The 27,834-nt window shown below is 41.9% G+C and overlaps 1 protein-coding gene across 18 annotated transcripts in view; it reads right to left on the bottom strand.

Moving 5' to 3' along the window:
• Positions 1–21,456, bottom strand: part of NXPE3 (neurexophilin and PC-esterase domain family member 3) — a 41,778-nt gene extending 20,322 nt beyond the window's left edge. For 3 of the 18 annotated variants that reach the window (XR_012431729.1, XM_074033542.1, XM_015446510.3), the window contains exons 1-5: positions 21,343–21,456; positions 18,064–18,244; positions 17,576–17,693; positions 14,676–14,950; positions 927–1,681 (exon numbers count right to left, since the gene is read on the bottom strand). Coding sequence is in view for 17 of the 18 variants with exons in the window: in XM_074033542.1 (XP_073889643.1) it covers positions 927–1,681; positions 14,676–14,768 (848 nt within the window). In the remaining variant the exon portion in view is untranslated. Of the gene's footprint in view, positions 1–926; positions 1,682–14,675; positions 14,951–17,575; positions 17,698–18,063; positions 18,245–20,735; positions 20,933–21,342 lie in introns of all 18 variants that reach the window. The other 15 variants (XM_074033544.1, XM_074033538.1, XM_074033543.1 and 12 more) reach the window with 10 other exon arrangements.
• Between the last annotated feature and the right edge of the window lie 6,378 nt (positions 21,457–27,834).

The following is a 27,834-nucleotide window of genomic DNA, read 5'->3' on the forward strand; positions in this document are numbered from 1 at the left end:
AGTCATGAGCCACCACACTTGGCCAAAATGGTACTTTTTAAACATGTAGCTTTTATAATTTTTTATGTCTTAGTAATGTTATGAAATGTTGAAGAAAACACAAATTGTAATTCATATTGGTTCCATATTCCTTTCTGCACATTATTCTATGTATTTATCATCATGCTGAAAATATTTTATGCTTATATTTGAAATAGAAATTTGAACACAATACTGCAATAATTTCAACAACTATATAGCTTAAAAAATATAGTTTTCTGTGGCATTCCTGACTTCCTATGCTTATTAAGTAAACCCAATGTTGCCATATTCATAGTTTTTTAATCAGTATGTTCAAATGATTTTAAAAACCGTTATTATGTTACTTTTTAAAGTTTCAGTTCTTTAGATACAAAGACAAAACACCAGCCTGACTACTAGGCCTACCAGCCTGTTCTTGGATTGTATTTTTTCTTCACATAAAATAGATGGGGTCTTGCTATGTTGCCCAGGCTGGTCTCAAACTCCTGGGCTCAAGCGATCCTCCCATTTCATCCTCCCAAAGTGCTGGGATTACAAGCATGAGTCACCACCACACCTGGCCCTTGGATAACTTTTATCTGTTCTGTGAATAAGGGATTTTACTTACACAGCTACTGTGCAAACCCGCTATGTGGTTCTAAAGTAAAACAGATATGAGGGTAAAGAAAAAAATTCAAGGGTAAAAGGTCTTTAATTTGGACTTAGATAAGCACTAAGCTTCACTTGTAAAACACTAATGAAAAATACAAATCTATGTTTATTTTTTTATTCCCTACCTCTTCTGAATTGGGCCACGATGAGAGAGAGATAAGAAACACATATCCAATACCAGAAAGTCTCCTAAATGGGACAAGGACAGTGGAAAAGAACTCTTCAAATTATCCCCAATAAAAAACAGCACGTACCTCTGGAAGAAAGCACTCTCTGCAGCAGTTAGGAGACCCTTCAGGTATCCACCTTTGAAATGGGTAATTCTGCTGCTGCAAGGGAGCTTCTTTGGTTTGAAGCAGAACCAGGGCTCCCCAGTGTAGAGGTCTGTAAAGTTACACAGGGGCAGATTCCCAGGAAGACACACGTTGCACTCAGTAGTTTCAGAAATTCTTCCCGAACGGAAGAGACTCTTGAAATAGACCCTGTCTGGTTTATCTTCCTGTAAGCGCTGAAGAACTCTGATCCCTTCACTGGGGTGGACCAGAAATATGGACACTTTAACTTTGCCCGGCCATAACAAAGTAAAGAAAACCTTGTAAAACCCATTCTGGTAGTCCACCACCCTGCCCACAGCCCCAGCCTGCAGCTTGGGGGAGTGAATTCTGGCCTGCAGGTAGTCTCCACCATACTTCTTGGGCTTTCTTTGAAAATCCTGTACATGAACCAGCACCTCCAGCTGGCTTCCCACCTGAAAGAAGGCAGCAGAGTTCAAGATGACAAAGTAGCTGGAAGAAGGGTCAGTGCTTTTCACAAAGGGAACTGGGGCCACATCAGGAACCTGTCGGTGCAAGGCAGCCAGCAAGGAGTCCTCCTCCATGCGCTCCTGGCTGGACAGGATCTGCTGATCATAGCCGCAGTAAGGATTTCGGCTAATTCCTGTCACCTGGGAGGAAATAAACTGTCCACTGCTGTCGATGAATGTGGCTGAAACAGTCTCATGGTCCAAGTACTAAAGAAGAAGACACAAACAACAGAAATTACCACTATAATAGGTCTCTGTATTTTCGGCATAAATTCAGAGGGCTCCCCACACTTCTGTGAGTTTTAGCTCCAGGAGCTCACACAGTGAGTTTGAGCTCCAGGATTCTCACAGTGAATATCAAAGAAAAAATTCTCTTGGGCTTCCAGGAAGGGAAAGGGAAAAGGACTCATTTTGAAGTATGCAGAGCACTGTGTTGTTCTGAACAAAGCTGCCCCTCAAGAGAAACTACTTTATCAGAACCTAGCCTATTGGAGTTTTATCAGAGCCTAACCAACCTGAGAGAAGGGAAATACCCAACTCCAGCCCACTTTAGCCACCCAGTCCAACCTAAGATGGTGAAACACCAAGAAAAAAATAAAAGAAAGGAATGGAGAAAGATATACCATGCTAACACTAACCCAAAAAAAACAGTAGCAGCTGTATTAATTTCAGAGCAGATTTCAAAGCAAGGAAAGTTATCAAAGATAAAGGGGGTCATTACATAATAATAAAGGAGTCAATTCTCAAAAAAAAATAAATAAATAACAACCCTTAACATGTAAGTACCTAACCAATGAGTATCAAAACATGTGAAGCAAAAACTAACGGAGAAATAGATGAATCTACATTATAGTCTAAGACTTCAACACTCCTCTATCAGAAATACAGAGATCCAGTAGGCAGAAAATCGGTAAGGACATAGTTGAATTCAACAGCACCATCAATAAACTGGATATAGTCGACATCTGTAAACTACTTCACATCAAGCTCACATGGAACATTCACCAAAACGGACCACATTCTGGGCCATAAAATGCACCTTAAAAAATTTTTAAAAATAAAAATCATACAATGTCTTCTCTTAAGCCATAATGAAATTAAACTAGAAATCAATAGAGATAGATAGCTGGAAAAATCCCAAAATGGTATACAAATGGGTAACATACAAAATCTCATGAGAAATTTTAAAATATTTTAACTAGGTGAAGGTGAAAATATAATTTATTAAACACTATAGGATGAAGCAAGAGAAGTGCTTAGAGGGAAATTCATAGTACTATACATATTTTAGGAAAGAAAAATGACCTAAAATGAATAATTTAACCTTACATCTTAGCAAACTAGAAAAAGAGGAGCAAACAATATCCAAAATAAGCAGAAGAAAAATAATAAATATGATAGTAGAAATCAGTGAAGTTGAAAACAGGAAATTAATAAAGAAAAATCAATGAAACCCAAAGCTGGTTTTTTAAAAGATTGATAAAATTGATAAGCCTCTAGCTAGGCTAAGAAAAAAAGAGGGAGGACACAAATTATTAATATCAGAAATGAAAAGGAGGCCATCACTACAGATCCCATGGACATTAAAGGAATAAAGGACTATTATGAACAATTCTGTGACCATAAATTGGATAACCCAGATGAAATGGACCAATTCCTTAAAGGACACAGTCCATAAAGAATCCACCTAATGATGCAAAAGTGATATTATAACTAGTGGAAATCAAATATAAAAGAATGAAGTAGGCCGGGTGAGGTGGCTCACATCTGGAATGCCAGCACTTTGGGAGGCTAAGGCAGGTGGATCACAAGTTCAGGAGTTCAAGACCAGCCTGGCCAACATGCTGAAACCCCACGTCTCTACTAAAAACAGAAAAATTAGCCGAGCATGATGGCGGGTGCCTGTAATCCCAGCTACTCAGAAGGCTGAGGCAGAGAACTGTTTGAACGTGGGAGGCGGAGGTTGCAGTGAACCAACATTGCACCACTGCACTCCAGGTTGGATGATAGAGTGAGACTCCATCTCAAAAAAATAATAATAAATAAGTAAGAATGCGTAGTGCTTTCTTCATCACTTAGAGTAGAAAGTTAAGATATATTATCTTAAGCTGTTGGGGAAATAAAAGGTCTAAATACATTATTTAATGTTATATATAGAAATAAAATTAATTTTACAAATTGTGGAAGGAGAATGAAGTAAGCAGAGGCCTTATCTTTCATTAACAGTAGTAGGTCGGGTGCAGTGGCTCATGCCTGTAATTCCAACACTTTGGGAGGCTGAGGCAGAAGAACTGCTTAAGGCCAGGAGTTCAAGACCAGCCCGGGCAACATAGCAAGACCCGATCTCTACAATAAATATTTTTAAAAGTTAGCCAAGCGTGGTGGCACATGCCTGTAGTCCTAAGCTACGTGAAAGGCTGAGCTGGGAGGATCACCGAAACCAGGAGCTCCAGGTAGTAGTGAGCTATAATCACACCACAGAACTCCAGCCTGAGCAACAGAGCAAGACCTTGTCTCTAACAAATACATAAATAAATATAAACTAAAACTAGGCTGGGCACAGTGGCTCACACCTGTAATCCCAGCACTTTGGGGCAGAGGTGGGCAGACCGGGATCGCTTGAGCTCAAGAGTTCGAGACTAGCCTGGGCAACATGGTGAAACCCCGTCTCTACTAAAAATACAAAAATTAAGCTGGGTGTGGTGGTGCACCTCTGTAATTTTAGCTATTCAGGAGGCTGAAGCACAAGAATTGCTTGAACGCAGGAGGCAGAGGTTGCAGTGTGCTGAGATCGTGCCACTGCGCTCCAGCCTGGACAACAGAACAAGACCCTGTCTCAAAAACTTTAAAAGAAAAAAAAAATAGATATATAGATATATATACACATACACACACACACATATATGTACATATATATGTTTGTTGTTGTTTATTCCCCTGCAGTTTAACTAATTGCATAATGTAAGGTGTAGTTTTCTACATCTTAGGTAGGTTAGTTATATGCCTCAGGTTAGGTATATAACTTTTTTCCTGCCCATTTGTTCCTGTATCCTGTTTACACATATATATGTGCATTGGGCCTCCCAATGTGCTAGGAATCCAGGTATGAGCCATTGCGCCATCTTATGTAATATTTTTAATTAAAATTGAGTCTGCTTTTTAGAAACTGATAAGATATTCCAATCACAAGAGTACAGTAAGTGTCAGAAGCATAGTATGGAAAGGGATTAGGGAGTGAGAGACTGCCAAATTTCAGAGCCAGAGCTTTTTCTCCATTTACTCCAAGCTTCTTTATCAATTATCATCACAGTAATAAGCAGCTTAAAATTCCTGACAACAGTATCATGCTGGACAAGATGACCTCTTCAGACAGGTGAAAATGCTTATAGCTCCCTCCACTAAAAGATGCATCTGATTTGCAATATCACAACTGTTTATTCAATATTGATACCTCCCTTCTCCATTCAGTAGAAAAGAGTTGGTTCGTCAAATAATTAGAGCTTTTAGCTGGCATTAAGTACGGAAGTTTCCAAGAACTAAAGTGGAACAAAAGAATAATTTTCTAACATTTCCTCCTGACTGTTATAACATTACTGATGTGGGACTGTGGCCTACCCTCTCAAGTCTCTCTGTCTCTCCCTTTGCCTTCCTCCTTCTCTACCCAAGACCTACACAACTATCTTTTTTCTCTATTATAATATTTAGTGTGTTGAATATGATAAAATTAGCACACACATTCACAAAACCAATGCAGGTAAATGCCATGCACACTTAAGGTCTTGAAATGTATTGTCACTCTGCCATCCTACTCCATCTAGAAATCCATTATTTCAAACTCCATCTAGAAAACCATTATTTCAAACCCCTGTACACAAACCTCCTGGGCTCTACCCTCCTTCTACCTTCCATCTCCTTCACAGCCAGAAACTCCCTGAATGTCCTACCCTCTGGCAGCAAATGTATCTGCATTACCAACCATCATGATATTTTTCCCTCTTAGGTCAGAGAAAGGAATGTGGCTCCTCCTATAAAAGTAATAAAATAAGAATACTCACAATATCCTCATGTTCCTTGTCCTATAGAAGGTTATGTGCTCCACCTGTGCTCTAGATCTCATCCTCTCCTCCCCCTTTTCAGCTTCTCTATAATCTCTTTCCCCACAAATTCAAGTCCCTCAAACTTCCACTTCCGGCCAAGATAGAGAAACAGTAACGCACTTTAGCCTCCCACATGAAACAACAGAAAACAAAAGTCAAAATATATGAAACAATGCTTTTCCAGACACTAGGCATCAGACAATAAAACACAGTGATGCCTAATAGACAGTAAACAAACGAGGTGAGCCCTAGGACTGTCCTTTGCTTAGCGTCTTGAGAGAGTTTCCAGGTTGCAGCACAGGAAGAGGAGCCCAGGTAGAGCATGGCAAACCACCCAAGGCAAGGAGATAAGCCTGAGAGTCTTGAAGACCATGGTGATTATAATTCACAGGAAAGCAGAACAACTGTGAAGAAAAATAACTCAGGAGATCTACAGAGAGTCCCACTCCAGTATTCAACAGAGCATTTATGAACATATGTGTATAAGGAAACTATTGGAGGCTGGGGAAAGAACTACCTGAAAGCAAAAATTTAAAAAATTTAAAAATAAAAAAACAGTAACCTGAGTTTATACAGGAATAGTACTTCCTACCAGCCAGACTGGAAAAGCACAGATTAAAACAAAAACAAAAACAAAAAAACATACACACACAAAACACCTTGTCAAATAATACAAAAAAAAAAAAAAAAAGGCAGAATAAAAGGAAAAAGAGAATAAAGAAGAGGTGGGACAAATATAAAACAAACAGCAAAATGGTAGATGTAACCATAATGCTTTCAAAAAATATATTAAAGGTAAACAGGCTAAGCAACCCAACTAAAAGGCAGAGATTATCAGACTGTATTAAAAAACAAGATCCAATTACATGCTAGCTAGAAGAAACTTGCTTTAAATATAAAAACACCACAGACAACATCAATATGAATGGGCAAAAGCTGGAAGCATTCCCCGTGAAAACCAGCACAAGAAAAGGATGTCACCTCTCACCACTTATATCCAACATTGGAAATCCTAGCCAAAGGATCAGGCAAGAGAAAGAAATAAAGGGCATCCAAATAAGAAGAGAGGAAATCAAACTATCTCTGTTTGCAGACAGTAAGATTCTATATCTAGAAAAACCCATAATCTCAGTCCAAAAGCTTGTCCAATTAACAACTTCAGCAAAGTTTCAGAATACAAAAACAATGTACAAAAATCACTAGCATTCCTATACATCAACAGCAGCCAAACTGAGAGCCAAATCAGAAAGGCAATCCCATTCACAGTTGTCACAAAAAGAATAAAATACTCATGAATACAGCTAACAAAGGAGGTGAAAGAGCTCTAAAATGAGGATTACAAAACACTATTCAAAGAAATCAGAGAAGACACAAACAAATGGAAGAACATTCCATACTCATGAACAAGAAGAATCAATATAATTAAAATGGCTATGCTGCCCAAAGCAATTTACAGATTCAATGCTATTCCTATCAAACTACCGACAACATTCTTCATAAAACCAGAAAAAACGATTTTAAAATTCATATGGAACCAAAAAGAGCCTGAATAGCCAAGGCAATCCTAAGCAAAAAGAACAAAGCTGGAGTCATCATGTTACCTGACTTCAAACTATACTACAAGGCTACAGTAACCAAAACAGCATAGTACTGGTACAGAAACAGGCACAGAGACCAACAAAACAGAATAGAGAATCCAGAAACAAGGCCACACATTTACAACCAATCTGATCTTCAACAAAGCTGACAAAAACAAGCAATGAGGAAAAGACTCCCTATTCAATAAACAGTGCTGGAATAAACTGGCTAGTCATATGCAAAAAATTGAAACTGGACCCATTCCTTACACTATACACAAAAATCAACTCAAGATGGAGTAAAGATTTAAATGTAAAATCCAAAACTGTAAAAACCCTAGAAGACAACCTAGGCAATACCATCCCAGACACAGGAATGGGCAAAGATTTCATGACAAAAACACCAAAAGCAATTCCAACAAAAGCAGAAATTGACAACTGGGCTCTAACTAAACTTAAGAGCTTCTGCACAGCAAAAGAAACTACCAACAGAGTAAACAGACAACCTGCAGAACAGGAGAAAATATTTGCAAACCATGCATCTGACAAAGGTCTAATACCCAGCATCTATAAGGAACTTAAACAAATTTACAAGAGAGAAACAACCCCATTAAAACGTGGGCAAAGGACATGAACAGAAACTTCTTAAAAGAAGACACACATGTGGCCAAAGAGCATATTAAAAAAAGCTCAGTATCACTGATCATTAGAGAAATGCAAATCAAAACCACAGTGAGATCTCACACCAGTCAGAATAGCTATTATTAAAAAATTTAAAAAAAAAAAAACAGATGCTGGCAAGGCTGAAGAGGAAAGGGAACAGTGTTCGTATGAGTTGAAAATTAGTTCAATGATTGTGGAAAGCATTATGGCAATTCCTCAAAGGCCTAAAAGCAGAACTACCATTCCACCCAGCAATTTTATCATGGGGTATACACCCAGAGGAATAGAAATCATTCTACCATAAAGACACATGCATGCAAATGTTCATTGCAGCACTATTCACAATGGCAAAGACATGGAATCAACCTAAATGCCCATCAATAACAGATTGGATAAGGCCGGGCGCGGTGGCTCACGCCTGTAATCTCAGCCAATATAGTGAAACCTCGTCTCTACTAAAAACACAAAAATTAGCCGGGCATGGTGGCGGGCGCCTGTAATCCCAGTTACTCACGCCTGGGCAGTAACTGCTGAGGCTGAGCAGCAAGTGATGCTGCTAAGGCAGCAAAATCGGGAGGCGGAGGATGCAGTGAGCAGAGATCACGCCATTGCACTCCAGCCCAGGTGACAGTGCAAGATTCTGACTCAAAAATAAATAAATAACAGAGTGGATAAAGAAAATCTTGGCCGGGCGTGGTGGCTCACGCCTGTAATACCTGCACTTTGGGAGGCCGAGGTGGGAGGATCACGAGGTCAGGAGATCGAGACCATCCTGGCTAACACGGTGAAACCCCATCTCTACTAAGAAATACAAAAAATTAGCCGGGCGCAGTGGCGGGCGCCTGTAGTCCCAGCTACTCGGGAGGCTGAGGCCGGAGAATGGCGTGAACCCGGGAGGCGGAGCTTGCAGTGAGCTGAGATCCGGCCACTGCACTCCAGCCTGGGCGACAGAGCGAGACTCCGTCTCAAAAAAACAAACAAACAAAAAAAACAAAAAAAACAAAAAAAAAGAAAATCTTATGTTCCATAAGAAATATAAGAAAATGTAAGAAAATCTTATATTACATATACAGCATGGAATACTATGCAGTCATAAGAACGAACAAGATCATGTCTTCTGTGGGAACATGGATGGAGCTGGAGGTTATTATCCTTAGCAAACTAACACAGGAACAGAAACCCAAATACAGCATGTATTCACTTCTAAGTGGGAACCAAATGATAAGAACTTATGAACACAAAGAAGGAAACAACACACACTGGGGTTTACTTGAGTGGGGAGAGTGGGAGCAGGCAGAGGAGCAGAGAGGGTACTGGGCTTAATAACCGGGTGATGAAATAATACGTACACAAACCCCCATGACATATGCTTTCCTATGTAACAAACCTTCACATGTACCTCCAAACCTAAAATAAAAGTTTAAAAAGAAATATAATTCAATAAATAAATAAATAGATATAAAAACACAAATAGGTTTAAAAAATAACAACTGGCTGGGTGTGGTGGTGACTCACACCTGTAATCTCAGCACTTTGGAAGGCCAAGGCAGCCGGATCACTTGAGCCCAGGAGTTCAAGACCAACCTGGGCAACATGGCGAAACACCGTATCTAAAAGAAAATACAAAAAATTAGCCAGACGTGGTGACGCACACCCATTGTCCCAGCTACTCAGGGGGCTGAGAGGGAAGGATTGCTTGAGCCCAGGAGACAGAGGTTGTGGTGAGCTATGGTCGTGCCACTGCACTCCAGCCTCGGCAACAGGGCATGACCCTGTCTCAAAAAAAAATAAAAAATAATAAAATTATGGGAAAAGATGTACTTGCTAACAGTAAACAAAGAAAAGCTAGAGTGATTATATAATACCATATAGAGTACCTTTCGGAGCAAAGAATTTTACCAAGGGTGAAGAAGGCCAACTCATGATCATAAAGCAACTAAATTCATCAAGAGGACACAATTCTAAACATTTATGTACCTAAGAACAGAACTTCACAACACACGAAGTGAAAACTGACAGAAATGCAAGGTGAAATAGACAAATTCACAATTATAATGAAAGATTTCAATAGTCTCCTTTCAATAACTGATAGAGCATGTAGACAGAAAATAGTAAGGACATTCAGAAGATGACCAACACCATGAACCATGTTGATCTAACTGACATTTAAAGAATACTCCACGCAATAAAAGCAGAATGCATTCCTTTCCAGTACACATAGAATATATACCAAAATAGACCACATTCTGTGCCATAAACAAATCTCAATAATGTTTTAAAAGAATTCAAGTCATACAAAGTATGTTCTCAGGGGAATTAAATTAGGACTCAATAACAGAAAGGTATTTGCAAAATATCCAAATATTTGAAAGTTAAATAACACTTCTAAATAATATACAGGGCTGGATGCAGTGGCTCACACCTGTAATCTCAGCACTTTGGGAGGCTTAGGCAGGAGGATCACTTGAGCCCAGAAGTTTGAGAAAAGCCTGGACAACATAGTGAGACCCCATCTCTGCAAAAATATAAAAAATTAGCTGGGCATGGTGGCAGACACCTGTAGTCCGAGTTATTTGGGAGGGGGAGGTGGGAGGATCACTTGAGCCCAAAGGTTGTGGCTGCAGTGAGCCATGAGCATGCCACTGCACTCCAGCCTAGGCAACAGAGTGAAAACCTGTCATTAAAAAAAACCTAAATAACACATGGGTTAAAGAAAAGAAAAAGAGAAATTAGAATGTAGTTCAGCTGCATGAAAATGAAAATGAGAACAATATCTACATGTGTGGTATACACTAGAGCAGTATATAGAAATAAATTTTTTATTATTTTTGTTTTTATTTTTTTAGAGACAGGGTCTCACTTTGTTGCCCAAGCTGAAGTGCAGTGACATGATCCCAGCTCATATTGCGTGGAGTATTCTTTAAATGTCAGTTAGATCAACATGGTTCATGGTGTTGGTCATCTTCTGTATATCCTTACTATTTTCTGTCACCATAACATCAAACTCTTGGGCTCAAGGGATTCTTTCGTCTCAGCTTCCCAAGTAGCTAGGACTACAGGTGCACACCACTACACTCAGCTAATTTTTCAAAAATTTTGGTAAAGATGGGGTCTCGCTATGTTGCCCAGGCTGGTCTCAAACTTCTGGCCTCAAGTAATCCTCCTGTCTCAGCCTCTCAAAGTGCTGGGATTACAGGCCTAAGCCACCACACCCAGTCTTGTAGAAGAAAACTTATAGAATTAAACATTTAATTAGAAAAGAAAAATCTCAAAACAATGACTTTAGCTACCACTTTAAGAAACTACGAAGAGACAATTAAATCCAAAGTAAACAGAAAACTGGAAATAATAAAGATCAGAATGGAAACTGACCAAACAAAAAAACAGAAAAAATACAGAAAATAAAATCCAAAGCTGGTTCTTCAAAAAGATCAATAAAACACAAACCTCTGGTCAGAGTGATCATGAGTAATAAGATAAACACAATTCTACAGATATTAAAAGGATAAAAGGGATTTGGGAGATCTATTTCAAGACAATGTAAATAAGACTTAATGCTACTGAGACCAGGCATGGTGGCTCACGCCTGTAATCCCAGCACTTTGGGAGGCTGAGGTGGGTGGATCGCTTGAGGTTAGGAGTTCAAGACCAGCCTGGCCAACATGGCAAAACCCCATCTTTACTAAAAATACAAAAATTAGCTGGGCACGGTGTCAGACGCCTGTAATCCCAGCTACTCGGGAGGCTGAAGAAAGAGAATCACTTGAACCTGCGAGGAGGAGGTTGCAGTGAGCCGAGACTGCACCCCTGCACTCCAACCCAGGCAAAAGGTCAAGACTCCATCTCAAAAAAAAAAGACTTAATGCTACTGAGCTGTACACCTAAAAATAACTAAGATTAGCAAATTTTATGTTTTTATCACAATTTTTTTAAAGGATAACAAAGTAGATCAAAGACCTAAACATAAGAGCTAAAACTATAAAACTCTTAGAAGAAAACACAGAGGAAAGGTCTCACAACATTGAATTTGGCGATGATTTCTTGGATATGACACCAAATACACAGGCAACAGAAGTCAAAATAGATAAACTGGACTACATCCAAAGTAAAACTTTTTGTGTATCAGAGGACAAAATCAGAGTGAAAAAGCAACCTACGGAATGGGAGAAAATATTTGCAAATCATATGTCTGATAAGGAGTGAATATCCAGAATATATTAAAAACTCCTACAACTCAACAACAACAACAAAAAAAACAAACAACTCCATTAAACAATGAGTACAGGAATTGGATATTTCTCCAAAAGCACATGATAGAAAGATGCTCAACATCATTAATAATTATGGCAATGCAAATTAAAATTACTGTTATACATTACCTCACACCCACAAAGAAGGCTACTATCAAAAACAAAACAAAATAACAAGTACTGGCGAGGATGCAAAGAAATTGGAACCCTTGTGTACTATTGATGTGGATAAAAAATGATGCAGCTATTATGGAAAACAATATGGTGGTGCCTCAAAAAATTAAAATTGCCATATGATCCAGTAATTCCATTTGTGGGTACATATTCCAAAGAATGAAAAGCAGAGTCTTGAAGAAATACTTGTTATCCACTATAGCCAAAAGGTAGAAACAACCCAAATGTCAGATGAATGGATAAAATGTGGTATGTATGTACATGCTGTAGCATGTTATCAGAATTTCCTTCCTTTTTAAGGTTGAATAATATTCCTCCATCTATGTGTAGACAGAGAAGTATTACTCAGCCTTAAAAAGAAAAGAAATTTTGATAACATGCTACATGAGTGAACCTTAGGCACATTATGCTAACAGAAATAAGCCAATCACAAAAAGACAAATACCAGGCCAGGCTTGATGGCTCACACCTGTGATCCTAGCACTTTGGAAGGCCAAAGTGGGAGGATCGCTTGAGGTCAGGAGTTCAAGACCAGCCTGGTCAAACGGCATAACCCCATCTCTACTAAAAATACAAAAATTAGCTAACCGTGGTGGCACACTCCTGTAATCCCAGCTACCTGGAAGGCTGAGGCATGAGAATCACTTGAACCCAGGAGGCAGAGGTTGCAGTGAGCCAAGATCATGCCATTGCACTCCAGCCTGGGCAACAGAGTGAGACTCTGTCTCAAACAAGAAAAAAAAAAAAAAGGACAAATATCATATGATTCCACTTGTATAAGGTACTTAGAGTTGTCAAGTTCACAGAGACACAAAGTAGAACTGAGTGAATGCCAGGGGAAGTGGGTAGGCAAGAATGGGTAATCATTGTTTTTTGGTTTTGTTTGTTTTTTTTTTTTTTTTGAGACGATCTCCCTCTGTAGCCCAAGCTTGGGGGCAGTGGCATGATCTCGGCTCACAGCAACCTCTGCCTCCCAGGTCCAAGTGATTTTCATGCTTCAGCCTCCGGAATAGCTGGGATTACAGGCGTGCACTGCCACGCTCAGCTAATTTTTGTATTTTTAGTAGAGACGGGGTTTCACCACGTTGACCAGGTTGGTCTCGAACTCCTGACCTCAAGGGATCCTCCCACCTCAGCCTCCCAAAGTGCTGGGATTACAGGCGTGAGCCACTGCGCCTGACCTAGGTAATCACTGTTTAATGGGTAAAGAGCTGCAGTTTGAGAAGATGAAAAAGGTCTAGACATAGATGGTGGTGGTGATTGCACAACAATGTGAATGTACTTAATGTTACTCAATTGCACACTTAAAAATGGTTAAAATGACAAATTCTATGTTATGTTTATTTACCACAAAAAAATACTTTAAAAAAAGAGGAGTTTCTAAAATATCTAGACACATCATCAACAGCTTCCAGGTAAAGGAACTATCGGTGTAGGATTGGTAGTGTCTTATATAGTAAAACATGCAAGAACAGTTTAAGCAAAGAAAAAGAAGAAGAAATACCGAGCTTTTATGCCATAAGCCTATTTCTAATAGGAAATCTTTAACAGACTCTTTGACAGAATTACTTCACATTCTCCAAAGTACCTAACAAATTTTACTCAGCGCACAGAAAAAGATCTGCAGGACTTCAGTGTGCCCATTTCACAGTGAGATTAGGTGTTCTGCTAAAAACCACAGAGTTGATTCCAGCAGGAGAAATGTTTTTAAAAGCCTATGGCTTGACTTTTAGAGCACCTTATGCTAATAAAACCCAGTAAGAAAAGAAATGCCATAATTAAGTTGGATATGTAATCTGAGAAGTACCACAAGCCAACAAAACAAAAGGACAGCATCCTTTATACAGAAACTCCTCCATAAATTTTGGTTATATAAGTTCACATCGGGGCTGGGGCCAGGGAAGAAGGAACACTACTAAGTACCTTCTTAGTAACAGGCCCTTGTGAGGGGTTCAGTTAAGACATGGTCCCCGCCCCTCAGTACCATCTAGTAATCTCCAAAACGGACTCGTCTACTCCCTCCCTTGAAATACTCCTTCAGCTTTTTCCCATGGGTCGACTAGAAGTTCCCCTCCTTGAAGAGGTTTTTCCTTTATCACTCTAAAGCTATCCTAGAATAGCTCCCTTTCCTTATTGCACTTTTCACCATCTCCAGTTATCATTACTATTATTATGTGATTGTGATTACTACTATTCTTCCATGCACACTTATAATATGAGCTCTAGAATGAAAGGCCCATAAGTGAAGAAACGACTTCACTGTACCCTCGGTGACTAGCACAGTATATAACCATTGTGAGCACGCAAATACTTACCAAATAAATGAAAACAAGAACTGTGACTACGACAAGCTTCCGATAACCAACTTTTCCCAGGCTAGCTAGCCCCAAATCCCCAGATTCGGCTCCCTTAGTTATGAGGGATTATACTGGGTACTCACCTCTACCTGAGTAACATTGATGACCAGCACCACCACCATCAACACTGCAAGCAGACAGCAAAAAAGCCGTAGTTTGAAGAAATTGGTCCACATTGTCTGGCTGTGTCTTGTTCACCCATGGCCAACACCATGCTACCTTCACTCTTTAAAATTCCATGTCTTTGTTTTTCTGAGCTGCAGATGAGCTTTCAGGTTCATTTGCTTCTATCCTGCTAGTACCCTTAAGAGCTCTTATGTAGAGGAGAGACTGCAGTTGATTCAAGAAGCACATATTTCTTCAAAGAGGAGAGATGAGAGAACATCACCAATTGCAATGGCTTAGGGTGGGGTGAGAGGAAAAACATCACACTTCCTCTTCCTTAACCTTATCTAAGGCCCAAAGTCACAAGCAGAAAGCAAAGAGACAGAGCACAGTAACGTCTTTTCATTTCCAGACAATCTCCAAGTTTCCTTTTCCAGTGTCAGGCTTCTGTGTAAATACATTATTTCCCCTATTGCCTATTTAGGTTTTAACTTTTAAGATAGCAAAGAAGTATGCCTTCAAACTCAGAAATTGTGAAATAAAAGTAACTGTTAAATTTCTACAGAGACCTCAGTCAATAAAATCACTTCCCTTCCCCTTCCCTTTAAATTATGTAACACTGCTACATTACCCACACTTAAAGAACATGAAGAGGAAACTGTTTTCATGAAGAGCTCTGGGATACTGTGCAAAGCATCCTGACATTCTCTGGAAAACAGTAAGTGCCACCCCTCTCATACAGACATATGGTAGGAGATGTGACACTCTTTACACTCTTTAGGTTTCCAGCTCTCCCCACTGCATATGTGGTCCTGATGCTCCCTCAGCTAAGTAGTAAGGCACAGGAGGACACACACCTGCCTGGAAGATGTGGGAGAGGAAAGTCAAGCTTGAAAAATGGGTAACAGGATCCCAAAATCCTTCATCACACCTGCTAGAGGCAGGGGACTTCAGAGTCAGCCGTGCCTAACTGTTCTCCCACGTAACAAATTCAAATGCTCTTTCCACTTGCCATTTCGATACAGGTAAACAGAAAATGTCCTAGTATTCTATCCCCAGGGAGACGTTCCATGAAGGGCAGGACACAGAAATAAAGGCAGAAAGGGTACAAAATCATGGTGCAGAGTATCTCAGAACAGCTCAGCTGCATCAACTCTCCCCTCCACTTTGTGTTGGACCTGGCAAGCCCCCATTCTCTCACTCCTCTGCCTCACCAGTCTGAACCAGTCCCAACCACAATGACAATGCCCATCAGCTTCACAAAGGAGATAGGCACAAAGGAGAACAAGCTCTCCATCCTCAGAGTTCCCATAGTACTTATTATTTTCACTTCTCAGCTGATCTCTATTTGTATTTTTTTCTCCCTCACACTCCATTTGTATTTCTTATCTCTCAAACTAGACTACACCAATTATGACTATATTTTTTTTAAAAAACCATATATCAGAGAAAAGCAACTTAATGATACTGCATCATACTTTTCTGATTTGCTCAAGGTACTTAGTTCTTTACATGGTACACAATGAATCAACAATCTATGCAACAAATAATTATGGAGGCCTACTCTGTACCACACACTGTACTAAATGCCAGAAATTCCCCTTGAAAAACTTAGGCTCATATTAGACAAGATGTCAGTACCTTTTTAAGAAGAAATAAATCCACCAGTCCTGGCCACCTCCACAGGGATGCCAGGAACTGTGAAAGACTGTGCTTCTCCATTTCCTGACCCCTAACACCTCCTCTCTCCAATATCCAGGCACTCATTCACCTCAAACTGTCTATAACTTCTTGGAAGAAGCTGGCTGCAAAATAGAGGATAACTCTGTCATCAGGGTCCCAACTGTTCTGCTATCGAAATCCTTCTCAAAAAGTTGTCCATAAAAAGAAAAAATCAGGTTTCTACGATGGCCAGAGAGAGAAAAGACCAAAGATGGTAGTCCACAGGAATTTAGTTGCACCATAGGCAGGTGTGGTCATGGGTTGTGTTGACACGAGCCATTTAAAGGACATCAGAGTGGTTCAGCCAGGCAGCAGCAGCACACAGCTGCCAGTGATGCAGAAGGAAGACAAGGGCAGGAGACTCTAAAGCGAAAGAACTACAGGACTAGAGGCAGCAATCCAAGAATCCCCTCCCAGCTAGAGGCTTCTACTGACAATAATTTAGGAGGATCGTGCCAGGAAAAGACCTGACTTTGTGCTGTAAGTAGAGCACTGACATTTGAGAGATCACATTTGTACACCTAAATAGATGTTGCGTGAGGCACACTAGACAGACCTCTCTTTGAAAAGATATAGGCCGGGTACAGTGGCTCACACCTGTAATCCCAGCACTTTGGGAGGCCGAGGCAGGCGGATCACAAGGTCAGGAGATCGGGACCATCCTAACATGGTGAAACCCTTTCTCTACTAAAAATACAAAAAATTAGCCGGGTGTGGCGGTGTGCACCTGTAGTCCCAGCTACTTGGGAGGCTGAGGCAGGAGAAGAGCGTGAACCCGGGAGGCAGAGCTTGCAGTGAGCCGAGATCGCACCATTGCACTCTAGCCTGGGCAACAGAGCGAGACTCCATCTCAAAAAAAAAAAATAAGAAAAGAAAAGATACGCACTAAAATTTTAATAGTTGTCACCTCTAGGCAGTTTTTGTTTTCTCTTTTATCTGTATGTCCTAATTTTTCACTGGGAAATGAAAATCACAAATATAAAAAATAAAGCTGGGCCAGGCATGGTGGCTCACGCCAGTAATCCCAACACTTTGGAAGGCCAAGACAGGAGGATTGCGGAGATCAGGACTTCAAGACTAGCCGAGGCAAGATAGTGAGAGCTCAACTCTACAAAAAAAAATTTTTTTTTAATTAGCTGGGCATGGTAGTACATACCTATAGTCTCAGTTACTCAGGAGGCTGAGGTAGGAGAATTGTTTGAGCATGGGAGGTCGAGGCTGCAGTGAACCATGATCACACCAATGTACTCCAGCCTGGGCAACAGAGCAGGACTCTGTCTCAAAAAAATAAATAAATAAAATAAAGAATAAAACCAATTTCTAAAAGTAAAAATTAAAGATGAGACATAGGAGAAACAAAGCATTAAATCATATCTGTGAAATCAATTCAACTTAAACTGAAAGATTTCTAAGTAAAAGAAGAAACCTAATTCACGGCATGAGGTGACTGTAGTGTAAACAACAAACTATAACAAGTTTCTGGTATTTTCCTATAAACATAAAACCTACGCATTATAACAAAAAAGCTATTTGCAAGGAGCCTTAAAATCAAGTAAGAACAACAGTGTTGGCAGGGAATGATTCTAGAAAAAAGTTCCTCAGATTAACCAAAAAAATAAAAATATATAATTCAATGTAATTTACCTCTTTTGGAAATTTTCCAAGAAGAGATGTTTACTGGAACTAGAAATTAGAAGTTACATCTAACATTCCTTCCAGCATGAAATCCTGAACTCAGTCAATTTTGATCAGAGGTCCTTATTTTTTTCATGCCACATTTGAAGCACACATCAGTGTTTTTTTCATTTTTATACAATTCTTCTTGCTGCAACAAAAATATGTATATGATATAAAGGTTAAAGATACTGAAAATGAAGTAAAGAAAAACATTAGAAATTAAGAGTTCAATTTTACAGGCAGAGAGTTATACATGATACAGTGGGAGGAGTGGGCATAGGAACGTTTCCTTTTCCTTACTAATAAAAAATAGTAATTGTCTATTTAAATACATTAACTTCAACCTGGTAAATCACTCTCAGACCTTGGCAGAAGGTCAAAACTTTATAAATGGCCGGGCGCGGTGGCTCAAGCCTGTAATCCCAGCACTTTGGGAGGCCGAGACGGGCGGATCACGAGGTCAGGAGATCGAGACCATCCTGGCTAACACGGTGAAACCCCGTCTCTACTAAAAAATACAAAAAACTAGCCGGGCGAGGTGGCGGGCGCCTGTAGTCCCAGCTACTCGGGAGGCTGAGGCAGGAGAATGGTCTAAACCCAGGAGGCGGAGCTTGCAGTGAGCTGAGATCCGGCCACTGCACCCCAGCCTGGGCGACAGAGCAAGACTCTGTCTCAAAAAAAAAAAAAAAAAAAACTTTATAAATAGCAATATAAGTGAAAAAATATAAACCAAAGATAAAAGCTCCAAATGTTATTTTTCTTAAAAACTATTATAATTTTGTAGTTCAATGATCCAATGATTTTGTTTTCCCCTACAGAAAAAAAGGGGTATCTGTACAGATCTAAAAGTTATTATTCAAGGAATCTAAACTTGAGTGATCCTGTTTTCAAATGTCAGACCACCACTTACTCATGCTTTATTTTTATTAATACGTGCAAAGGACAAGCAAAAAGTTAAATGCATGCTCTGCCTTACATGTGGAACCCAGAATTTGTTGGAAGTGTTCCGCCAAGTTTTTATTAAGCCTACTTCCATATTCAGGACTCATAGTGGCCAATCTAACTTCTTTAAGGCCTGTAACAACAACTCCAGACTGCCATTAGGATTCCTACCCCCATCTCACAAGAGAATTACAAAGTAGTCACTTACATCATTTGGAATTACAATTGTCAGTAACACAAATGAAATTCCTGAGTTCAATACTAAACAAAGAAAATGAGATAGCAACCCTATCCTCTGGGGAGCTAATGTTCTCAGGCAACCATTTCACAAAGATAATATATTAGAGGACAACTGCATAGAAACTGTCCAGTTTCTGAGGCAGTCCCTATCCTAAATACTCTGACCTGTTAGCCACATAAATGTAATTGTACTAGTCACAGCAAGTCTCTGGAACTTTAATTCAGAATATATATTTCAGAAGAATAGTAAGAGACAAAAGCACAGATTTACATGGAAAGTATCTACACTTAACTGCTTATATTTCAAACTTTGCAAAGAGTCGCTGTATTTCATAGGATGCTGAGTAAGACCATGAAACAGGGCAGGATCTAAAGAATGAAGAACTGGAGACCCATCCAGGACCCCAACAATGACAGGTTAACCAAATAGGGTCAATCCTTGAAAAAAGATGAAGCAGGGGCACTAGTCTGCAGGACTTGTTTCCACAGATTCCATTCCTCCTTCATGTCCCCCAGCCTCACATGCCCAAAGTGCTGACTCATCTGGACTTTCCCTTGCCCTTCTTCCAAAGCAGGGCCCCATGTATTCATGGAGGTTACATGGCAGGTGGAGAAGTAATAAAATCAGTTATGTAAGTCACATCGTACTAAGTGCTATTTTTAAAATATTGAACACATTGATAGGTTGTGGTGCTCAACCCTGCATGAACATTAATCATCATCGTGGAAGCTTTTTAAAATACAAATAACTGGGCCCCACTCAACCAATTAAATCAGAATCTGTGGGAATAGGCCCAAGAAGCAGCTTTTTTTAAAAAGGTCCCTAGATGATTACAACGTACAGCCAAGTGGGAGAACCACTAGCATAGAGTGGCCAGGGGCTGTTATTCGTTTCAGTTGGTAAAAGGATGGCCTTTTCAAAATGATGTTTGAATTGTAACTTAAATTGTCGGGGCAGGACAACCCAATTCCTGGGCAATGGGGACAGCTATCCCCACTTCAGTGATTTATCCCTTCGTTTCCTTTCTCAGTAACAAATAACAGCACTCTACCAGCCCCAAAGAGATTGTGAGGATAACAGACATGGGGAAAAAAAAACAAAACTAAACAAAGTCAAAGAAAAGCTGAACCCAAACACTACAGAGAAATGGTATGCTGCTGCCTCCACTCAGACAATTATCAGGGTCTGGGAGTCCTGCCAGTTTCAAATATACCCTGATGTTCCAAATGATAATTAACCACAGTGAGGAGGGGGGAGGCCCACCAGAGCAGTGTGATTCTTTATTTTTGGGAAAAGTGGCAACAATCCCCCTTTAACGTAAATCATGAAAAGCAAATAAAATTTACTATTTTGCACAAATGTTGCATAAATCCTGCCTCGGAACCCCTCTTATCACCACCCTTGTGGCCTTCGATCCGGCAGAAATGGGCAACAGGCCAGGGTCTCCATATCACACCTTGTAAAGTTACACTCGTTTCTCCCCATACGACCTGAATCTGATGTCCCCAAACGGCAGCTCAGTAAGGCCAGAACAGTCCACCGTGTGACAGCAGCGCCAGCCAAGAGGCAGCCGGTGCCCAGAGCAGCGATGAGCCGAGAGACATGAGATGGGCAGGGAGACGTCGCCAAGTGCTCCGCACCGGGTTAGTGAAGCTGCCGGGGGACAGAAGTCCTTCGCTGAGGCGTGGAGGTCCGAACTGCACCCAGCTGTGCCGTTGCCGCAAGTCGAGGAAACTGAGGATGGAGATGCTCGCTCTCGGCCCCGCCCCGCCCCGCCCCGCCGGTACTAGCCTCGGCTCCTGCTTCTCAGCTGCGACGCTTTGGCAACCCAGGGCTCCAACTCTGCCTACGCCATCGACCTGGACCTCCCCTCCGTGGGCCCTGCGCCCCTAGCCACGACCCCAGGGGCTGCACGCCTCAGGACGGGGCTGGGGACTCGGGAGCAGATGCGCGCGGAGGGAGGGGCTTCGCAGTCAAAGAGAGCTAGATGAGCCGGGCAATGGGTCGCTCCGCCCGCAGCGGCCCCTCCCGACGTCCACACGCAGACCACATCCCGCACTCACCTCCGGGACCCGCCCGCCCTTCGCTCTCCGGGGGCCAGGGATCCTGACGCCCCGGCCGGTCGCCGCTGCGCCAGGCCGCTAGCCCCCCGCTTCCTCACCCGGCGACGTCTCCTCACCTCCGACCCCCGGCTACGATTGGTGGAGCTTCGGTGGGGGCGGGCCGAAGGCGTTGACTGACAGCAGCACGCGCCGGGCGGAACCCACAGGCCTGGAAGCGAAGTTGGCACTCTGGCGCTCCACGCCGCGGAGCTCCCGCTTGCGACGCGACACTGCAGCTGTCTCCCCGCGGCCCGAGGTCTCGCCCCTCTCGCGACCCAACTCCTCGTGACCTTGGGACATCAGAGTTTCCTGGGAGCATCCACCTACCTCAAGGCTTTTCGCTTGTCAGCCAAAGTGCCTACAACCGCAGTTGACTCTAGTGGGGCAGCCTTTCCTGTGCAGTGATGGAATTTATTGTGCCCTGAACCGGAGAAATGCGATTTGCCAAGTATGAGCACGGATATAGCGGATCCTTGAATCTTTTCCTTGCTTTGAAATTAGTCAGCAACTTCTATTCCGTAAAACAGCCCGTTCCTTTTACTCTCACTGTACATGATGTCGGTCTCTTGGCAAAGCATACTTTCCTCACCCCCCACCATCCCAAATTCTGGGTTATCCTATTTTGAACATTTTTCTTTTTTTTTTTTTTTTTTTTTTTTTTTGAGACGGAGTCTCGCTCTGTCACCCAGGCTGGAGTGCAGTGGCCGGATCTCAGCTCACTGCAAGCTCCGCCTCCCGGGTTCACGCCATTCTCCGGCCTCAGCCTCCCGAGTAGCTGGGACTACAGGCGCCCGCCACCTCGCCCGGCTAGTTTTTTTTGTATTTCTTAATAGAGACGGGGTTTCACCGTGTTAGCCAGGATGGTCTCGATCTCCTGACCTCGTGATCCGCCCGTCTCGGCCTCCCAAAGTGCTGGGATTACAGGCTTGAGCCACCGCGCCCGGCCATATTTTGAACATTTTTCTAACTGGTGAAATGTCGGTGGCAGTTATGTGAACTTCAGGAACTGAGAGGAGTCCTGAGAAGACACTTGTTCAAGAAACCAGAAGGGATTGCGGTCTGCATCGTGTTTTTCTGTGCTCGGAGCACAGTGGGGTTAACACAGGTCCCAAAAGCAGGCCTGCCCCCGGACTATTATCCCAAAGTTTAAGAAAAACAATTAATATACATGAGAACTAAGTATTTTTCCTTTTCTTGACCATAATGGACTCTGCGTGCTCATTCAGGTGCTTTCATGGCAGGCCTGCATCGTGGACAACCAGATCCATGAATGGGATCAAAGGAAGTTCTGCTACAGGGTGGAGGATCTCTTCTGTAGTAATGATTCTTCTTCCTCGAGGAAATACAGCACTCTGGTACCTTTTGAGAACATAAAAGGTGGCTTCCTTCCGCTATCAAAGAAGAGCCGCATATACTAGACCTCTGCTCTGGTTATGCTTTATCTCCCAGTAGGATCCCCCACCTCATGTACAGTTTGGCTGTCTTACAAGGGGTAAAATACTTAGGACAAGATGACTTCTAGGTTATGGTTTTGGACCTCATTGACCCCATTCTCCCCCAAGCACTCATAACCCTGAGGCATTTGAGTGATCTTACCTATATTTACCTATATTTTACAGTCATAACCACAAATAAGAGCAGCCCGACCAGAAAAGCCCATCCATCACTACCAGTTTCTTAAAAGATTTCTCACTGCAAAGTTCCCACACTCCCACCTCAGCACATTCAGTGAAGAATACTGTCACGCACAGAGTATGCACTTTGGATCCTAGCCTACCTGGATCTGGACCACAGCTTTGTTTCTTACTAGTAGTGCCATCCTAGGCAAATTACTTAACTTCTCTGCATTCATTTCCTCTCCTGTAAATTGGGGGCAACACCACTGAATGTTCATTTTTGATCATCTCACAGCCCGTCGTGGTGGTTCACACCTGTAATCCCAGCACTTTGGGAGGCCGAGGTGAAACAGGAATTAAAAGAAATTAAAGAATGTGTAAGTGAAAACTCAGTTGTATGTAAGAAAACCCAATTCCCCCTGAGAAAGAGAAAGAGATGGAGTCCTTTAAAAATTCACCGCCTGTTTTTCTGTGGCTAGTGAGCCTTATCTCTCCCTTTCCCAGGCATTGTGAAGAGACTGCATCTCTAGCTGTGCAGCTGCAGGGTCTCTAGGCAGATAAACTCAAGTCATAAAACACGTTGTTCCTTGAAAAGTAAGAAATGATGTAATGCATGTCTCAATGGAATAACTGTCTTTGTGTCTCGCTTCTGTAATATGCTTCCCCCTGCACAAATCTCCCCCCAACCCACAAAATGCTTAAAAGGTAACCAGACTCTTTGTTCGGGGCTCAGTCTTTTCGGCTGTTAATCTGACTGAGCCGGTGCACTTAAATAATAAATAATAAGTTTCCTCCTCAACCCCTCAGTCTCTCTGATTCCTAAATTGTCCTGCTGCAGAGGCAGGCAGATGGTATGAGCTTAGGAGTTTGAGATCAGCCTGGGCAACATAGTGAGACCCCATCTCTACAAAAAATATAAAAATTAACCAGGGCCAGGCACAGTGGCTCATGCCTGTTATCCCAGCACTTTGGGAGGCCAAGGTGGGAGGATCACCTGAGGTCAGGAGTTTAAGACCAGCCTGGCCAACATGATGAAACCCCGTCTCTACTAAAAATACAAAAATTGGCTGGGTGTGGTGGCACACACCTGCAATCCCAGCTATTCAGGAAGCTGAGGCAGGAAAATCACTGGAACCCAGGAGCTGAGATCACGCCACTGCACTCCAGCCTGGGCAAGACTCCATCTCAAAAAGAAAAAAAATTTACCAGGTGTGGTAGTGTATACTTGTAGTCCCAGCTACTCAGGAGGCTGAGGTGGAAGGATAGCTTGAGCCTGGGAGGTTAAGGCTGTAGTAAGCTGTGATCGTGCCACTGTACCAGCCTGGGTGACAGAGCGAGGCCCTGTCTCAAAAAAAAAAAAAAAAGTGTATATGATTATATGAAACCAAAGGAACTGGTCATTTCTGTCCCATCTGCAAAAGTGGTTTAGACACTAGTGTTTATTAATGCTAAACTTGATTAAGCAAAACAAAGCATAGATCTAAGAAAAACAAAGAATAGATCTTTTTTTTTTTTTTTTTTGAGACGGAGTCTCGCTGTGCCTCCCAGGCTGGAGTGCAGTGGCGTGATCTTGGCTCACTGCAAGCTCCGCCTCCCGGGTTCACGCCATTCTCCCGCCTCAGCCTCCCAAGTAGCTGAGACTACAGGCGCCCGCCACCACGCCCGGCTAGTTTTTTGTATTTTTAGTAGAGACGGGGTTTCACCATGTTAGCCAGGATAGTCTCGATCTCCTGACCTCGTAATCCACCCGCCTCGGCCTCCCAAAGTGCTGGGATTACAGGCTTGAGCCACCGCGCCCGGCCAACAAAGAATAGATCTTAAGAGTAGACAAAAGCGGCCGGGCACGGTGGCTCTAGCCTGTAATCCCAGCACTTTGGGAGGCTGAGACGGGCGGATCACGAGGTCAGGAGATCGAGACCATCCTGGCTACCCGGTGAAACCCCGTCTCTACTAAAAAATTCAAAAAACTAGCCGGGAGAGGTGGCGGGCCCCTGTAGTCCCAGCTACTTGGGAGGCTGAGGCAGGAGAATGGTGTGAACCCGGGAGGCGGAGCTTGCAGTGAGCTGAGATCTGGCCACTGCACTCCAGCCTGGGCGACAGAGTGAGACTCCGTCTCAAAAAAAAAAAAAAAGAGTAGACAAAAGCAAATAAACCTGTCTCTGATGGCAGAAGCTTGAGGCACAAGCACATTAAGTATTTTTATATTTCTTAACCACAGTGGACTCTGCATCCATTCAGATATTTTCACGAAGGCCTACATGCATACTCCTGAGCCCAAGTCAGTTCCTCACTCAGTTCCTTTGCTTCCCCGCTTTGAATAAGTCACTGAAATTTGGGCCCCACGGCCATCTACCTACTGAAAATTAAGTGATCACTGTCACATTAGGTACCAACCACTCTGTTCCAAAACACCATGAACAGTTGGAGGAGGCTGCCAAGGGTAAGAGACTAAAAGGGAGAGAGGTAGTTGTCACTATTGTGTTGGTCCATGCTCTCAAATTAATGGACATATTTTCCTTTTAAAAGTCATAATTGGCTAGGTGTGGTGCTCACGCCTGTAATCCCAACACTTTGGGAGGCTGAGGCAGGTGGGTCTCCAGAGGTCAGGAGTTTGAGACCAGCCTGGCCAGCATGGTGAAACCCTGTCTCTACTAAAAATAAAAAAAAATTAGCCAGGCATAGTGGCAGACGCCTGTAATCCCAGCTACTCGGGAGGCTGAGGCAGGAGAATTGCTTGAACTCAGGTGATGGAGGTTGCAGTGAGCCGAGATCATGCCATTGCACTCCAGCCTGGGCAACAAGAGCAAAACTCTGTCTCAAAAAAAAAAAAGAAAGAAAGAAAGAAGAAGTTGTAATTAATGATGGCTAAACTCACACGCAGTTTAGGGAAAAATGAGATCGATTTTTTTCCTCCATTCTTGATTTCTCCAGTTCAGTAGTCCCCAGATCAAATTTCACTGATAATTGAAATAACATCAGTAGCTTTTTTTTTTTTGAGATGGAGTCTCACTCTGTTGCTCAGGCTGGAGTGCAGTGGCACAATCTCGGCTCACTACAACCTCCGCCTCCCGGGTTCAAGTGATTCTTCTGCCTCAGCCTTGACAGTAGCTAAGATAACAGGCGTGTGCCACAACGCTCAGCTAATTTTTTTAATTTTTAGTAGAGATGGGGTTTTTTACCATGTTGGCCAGGTTGGTCTTGAACTCCTGGCCTCAAGTGATCCACCTGCCTTGGCCTCTCAAAGTGCTGAGATTACACATGTGAGCACTTTGGGAGGCTGAGGCAGGTGGATCATGAGGTCAGGAGTTCGAGAGCAGCCTGGCCAATATGGTAAAACCCCGTATCTACTAAAAATACAAAAATTAGTAAGGCGTAGTGGCACACACCTGTAGTCCCAGCTACTTGGGAGGCTGAGGCAGGAGAATCACTTGAACCTAGGAGGTGGAGGTTGCAGTGAGCCCAGATTGCGCCACCGCACTCCAGCCTGGGAGAAAGAGTGAGACTCTGTCTCAAAAAAAAAAAAAAAAAAGAATATTGATCAGGCATTTTGTAGACTATCCTTCAACTTGGATTTGCCTGGTGTTTGTTTACTCATGGTTAGTTTGGGGGAAGAATACCAGAATGAAATGTCTTCACTGCATCAGATTAAGGAACATGCAACATGATTTCTCACTGGTGATGTTAACCTTGATCATTTGATTGAGATGTTATATGCTATGTTTCTCTGCAATAGAGTGGCTAATTTTCTTTTTCCATACTCCATCTGTTAGTAGCAAGTCACTAAGTCCAGCTCACACTCAGGAGAGGGAAATTAAGTTTTATCTTATGAAGGAAGGAGTATCAAAGAACTTTTGGGTACATGTTTAAACCATCATAATAATCAATGTGTATTTAAGGGAAGATACTTTGAAGCTACACAAATATTCTATCTCTTCTTATAGTTTTGCCCACTAATTTTGACATTCATCAGTGGGTTTCTGTTGTAGCAATTATTATAGTGGTTTTCTAATGGTGATTTTCCTATTCCCTTCATTCTTTCTGCGTGTGTTATTTGGAAGTCTTCTGTAAGAGTTGTCCTTCTGTACCCTCTCTGAAAGGACTAAAAAACTAGGACAAAAAATGAAAGGGTTGCCGCTTCTTCTTCAGCTATTTATTTGTTCAATAGTTTATTTACATCAGGGTGCACTCATGGATGTTTATTTTATTCCTTGATTTATAATCTGTTATTTTGCTGCTCAAATTGTTCCAGCTTTTGCCATTGGGACCTCTTTCAGGTTGGTTCATGTGTCTTTTTTACATGCTTGATCATTTGTTTGCTTATCACTTCCTTACTTTCTGGCACTTAAGATGTTCTGGGATCATTTTTTTTTCTTTGCCTCACCCCTGGAATCAACTATTTCTCCAAAGAGCCTTGTTCCCTTTTATTGAAGAATGGTAGAGACCAAGACATGGGTGCTAGACGTGCTTGTTGCTACTGAAGGATCATTCTTTCTAGGCCTGTACAGAGCTAAAAATGTACGTGTGTATACTAACCCATGTGTAAATATATACACTGTATCTTTATACTTATATAAACATATATATACACATTTATATTTATATAGACATATATGTCTATATTTACTTCCATAACTACCTGTGTAGACATGAGTTCATACTGACATCTCCAACTCCAATCCAGCACCACAGGGTTCATTCCTGCATTTCTCCTTTGCATATTTGTAATTTCTTTTTCTAACAGTGAGATACCTGGCCATCATTATCTGTATTTACTTATTTGTGCAAGCCTAGTATAGATGGCAGTTACAGAATAGACAACCTGTACCCCTGTAAGAAA

Source organism: Macaca fascicularis, chromosome 2, assembly GCF_037993035.2.
Source record: "Macaca fascicularis isolate 582-1 chromosome 2, T2T-MFA8v1.1".
NCBI classification, from domain to species: Eukaryota; Metazoa; Chordata; class Mammalia; order Primates; family Cercopithecidae; genus Macaca; species Macaca fascicularis.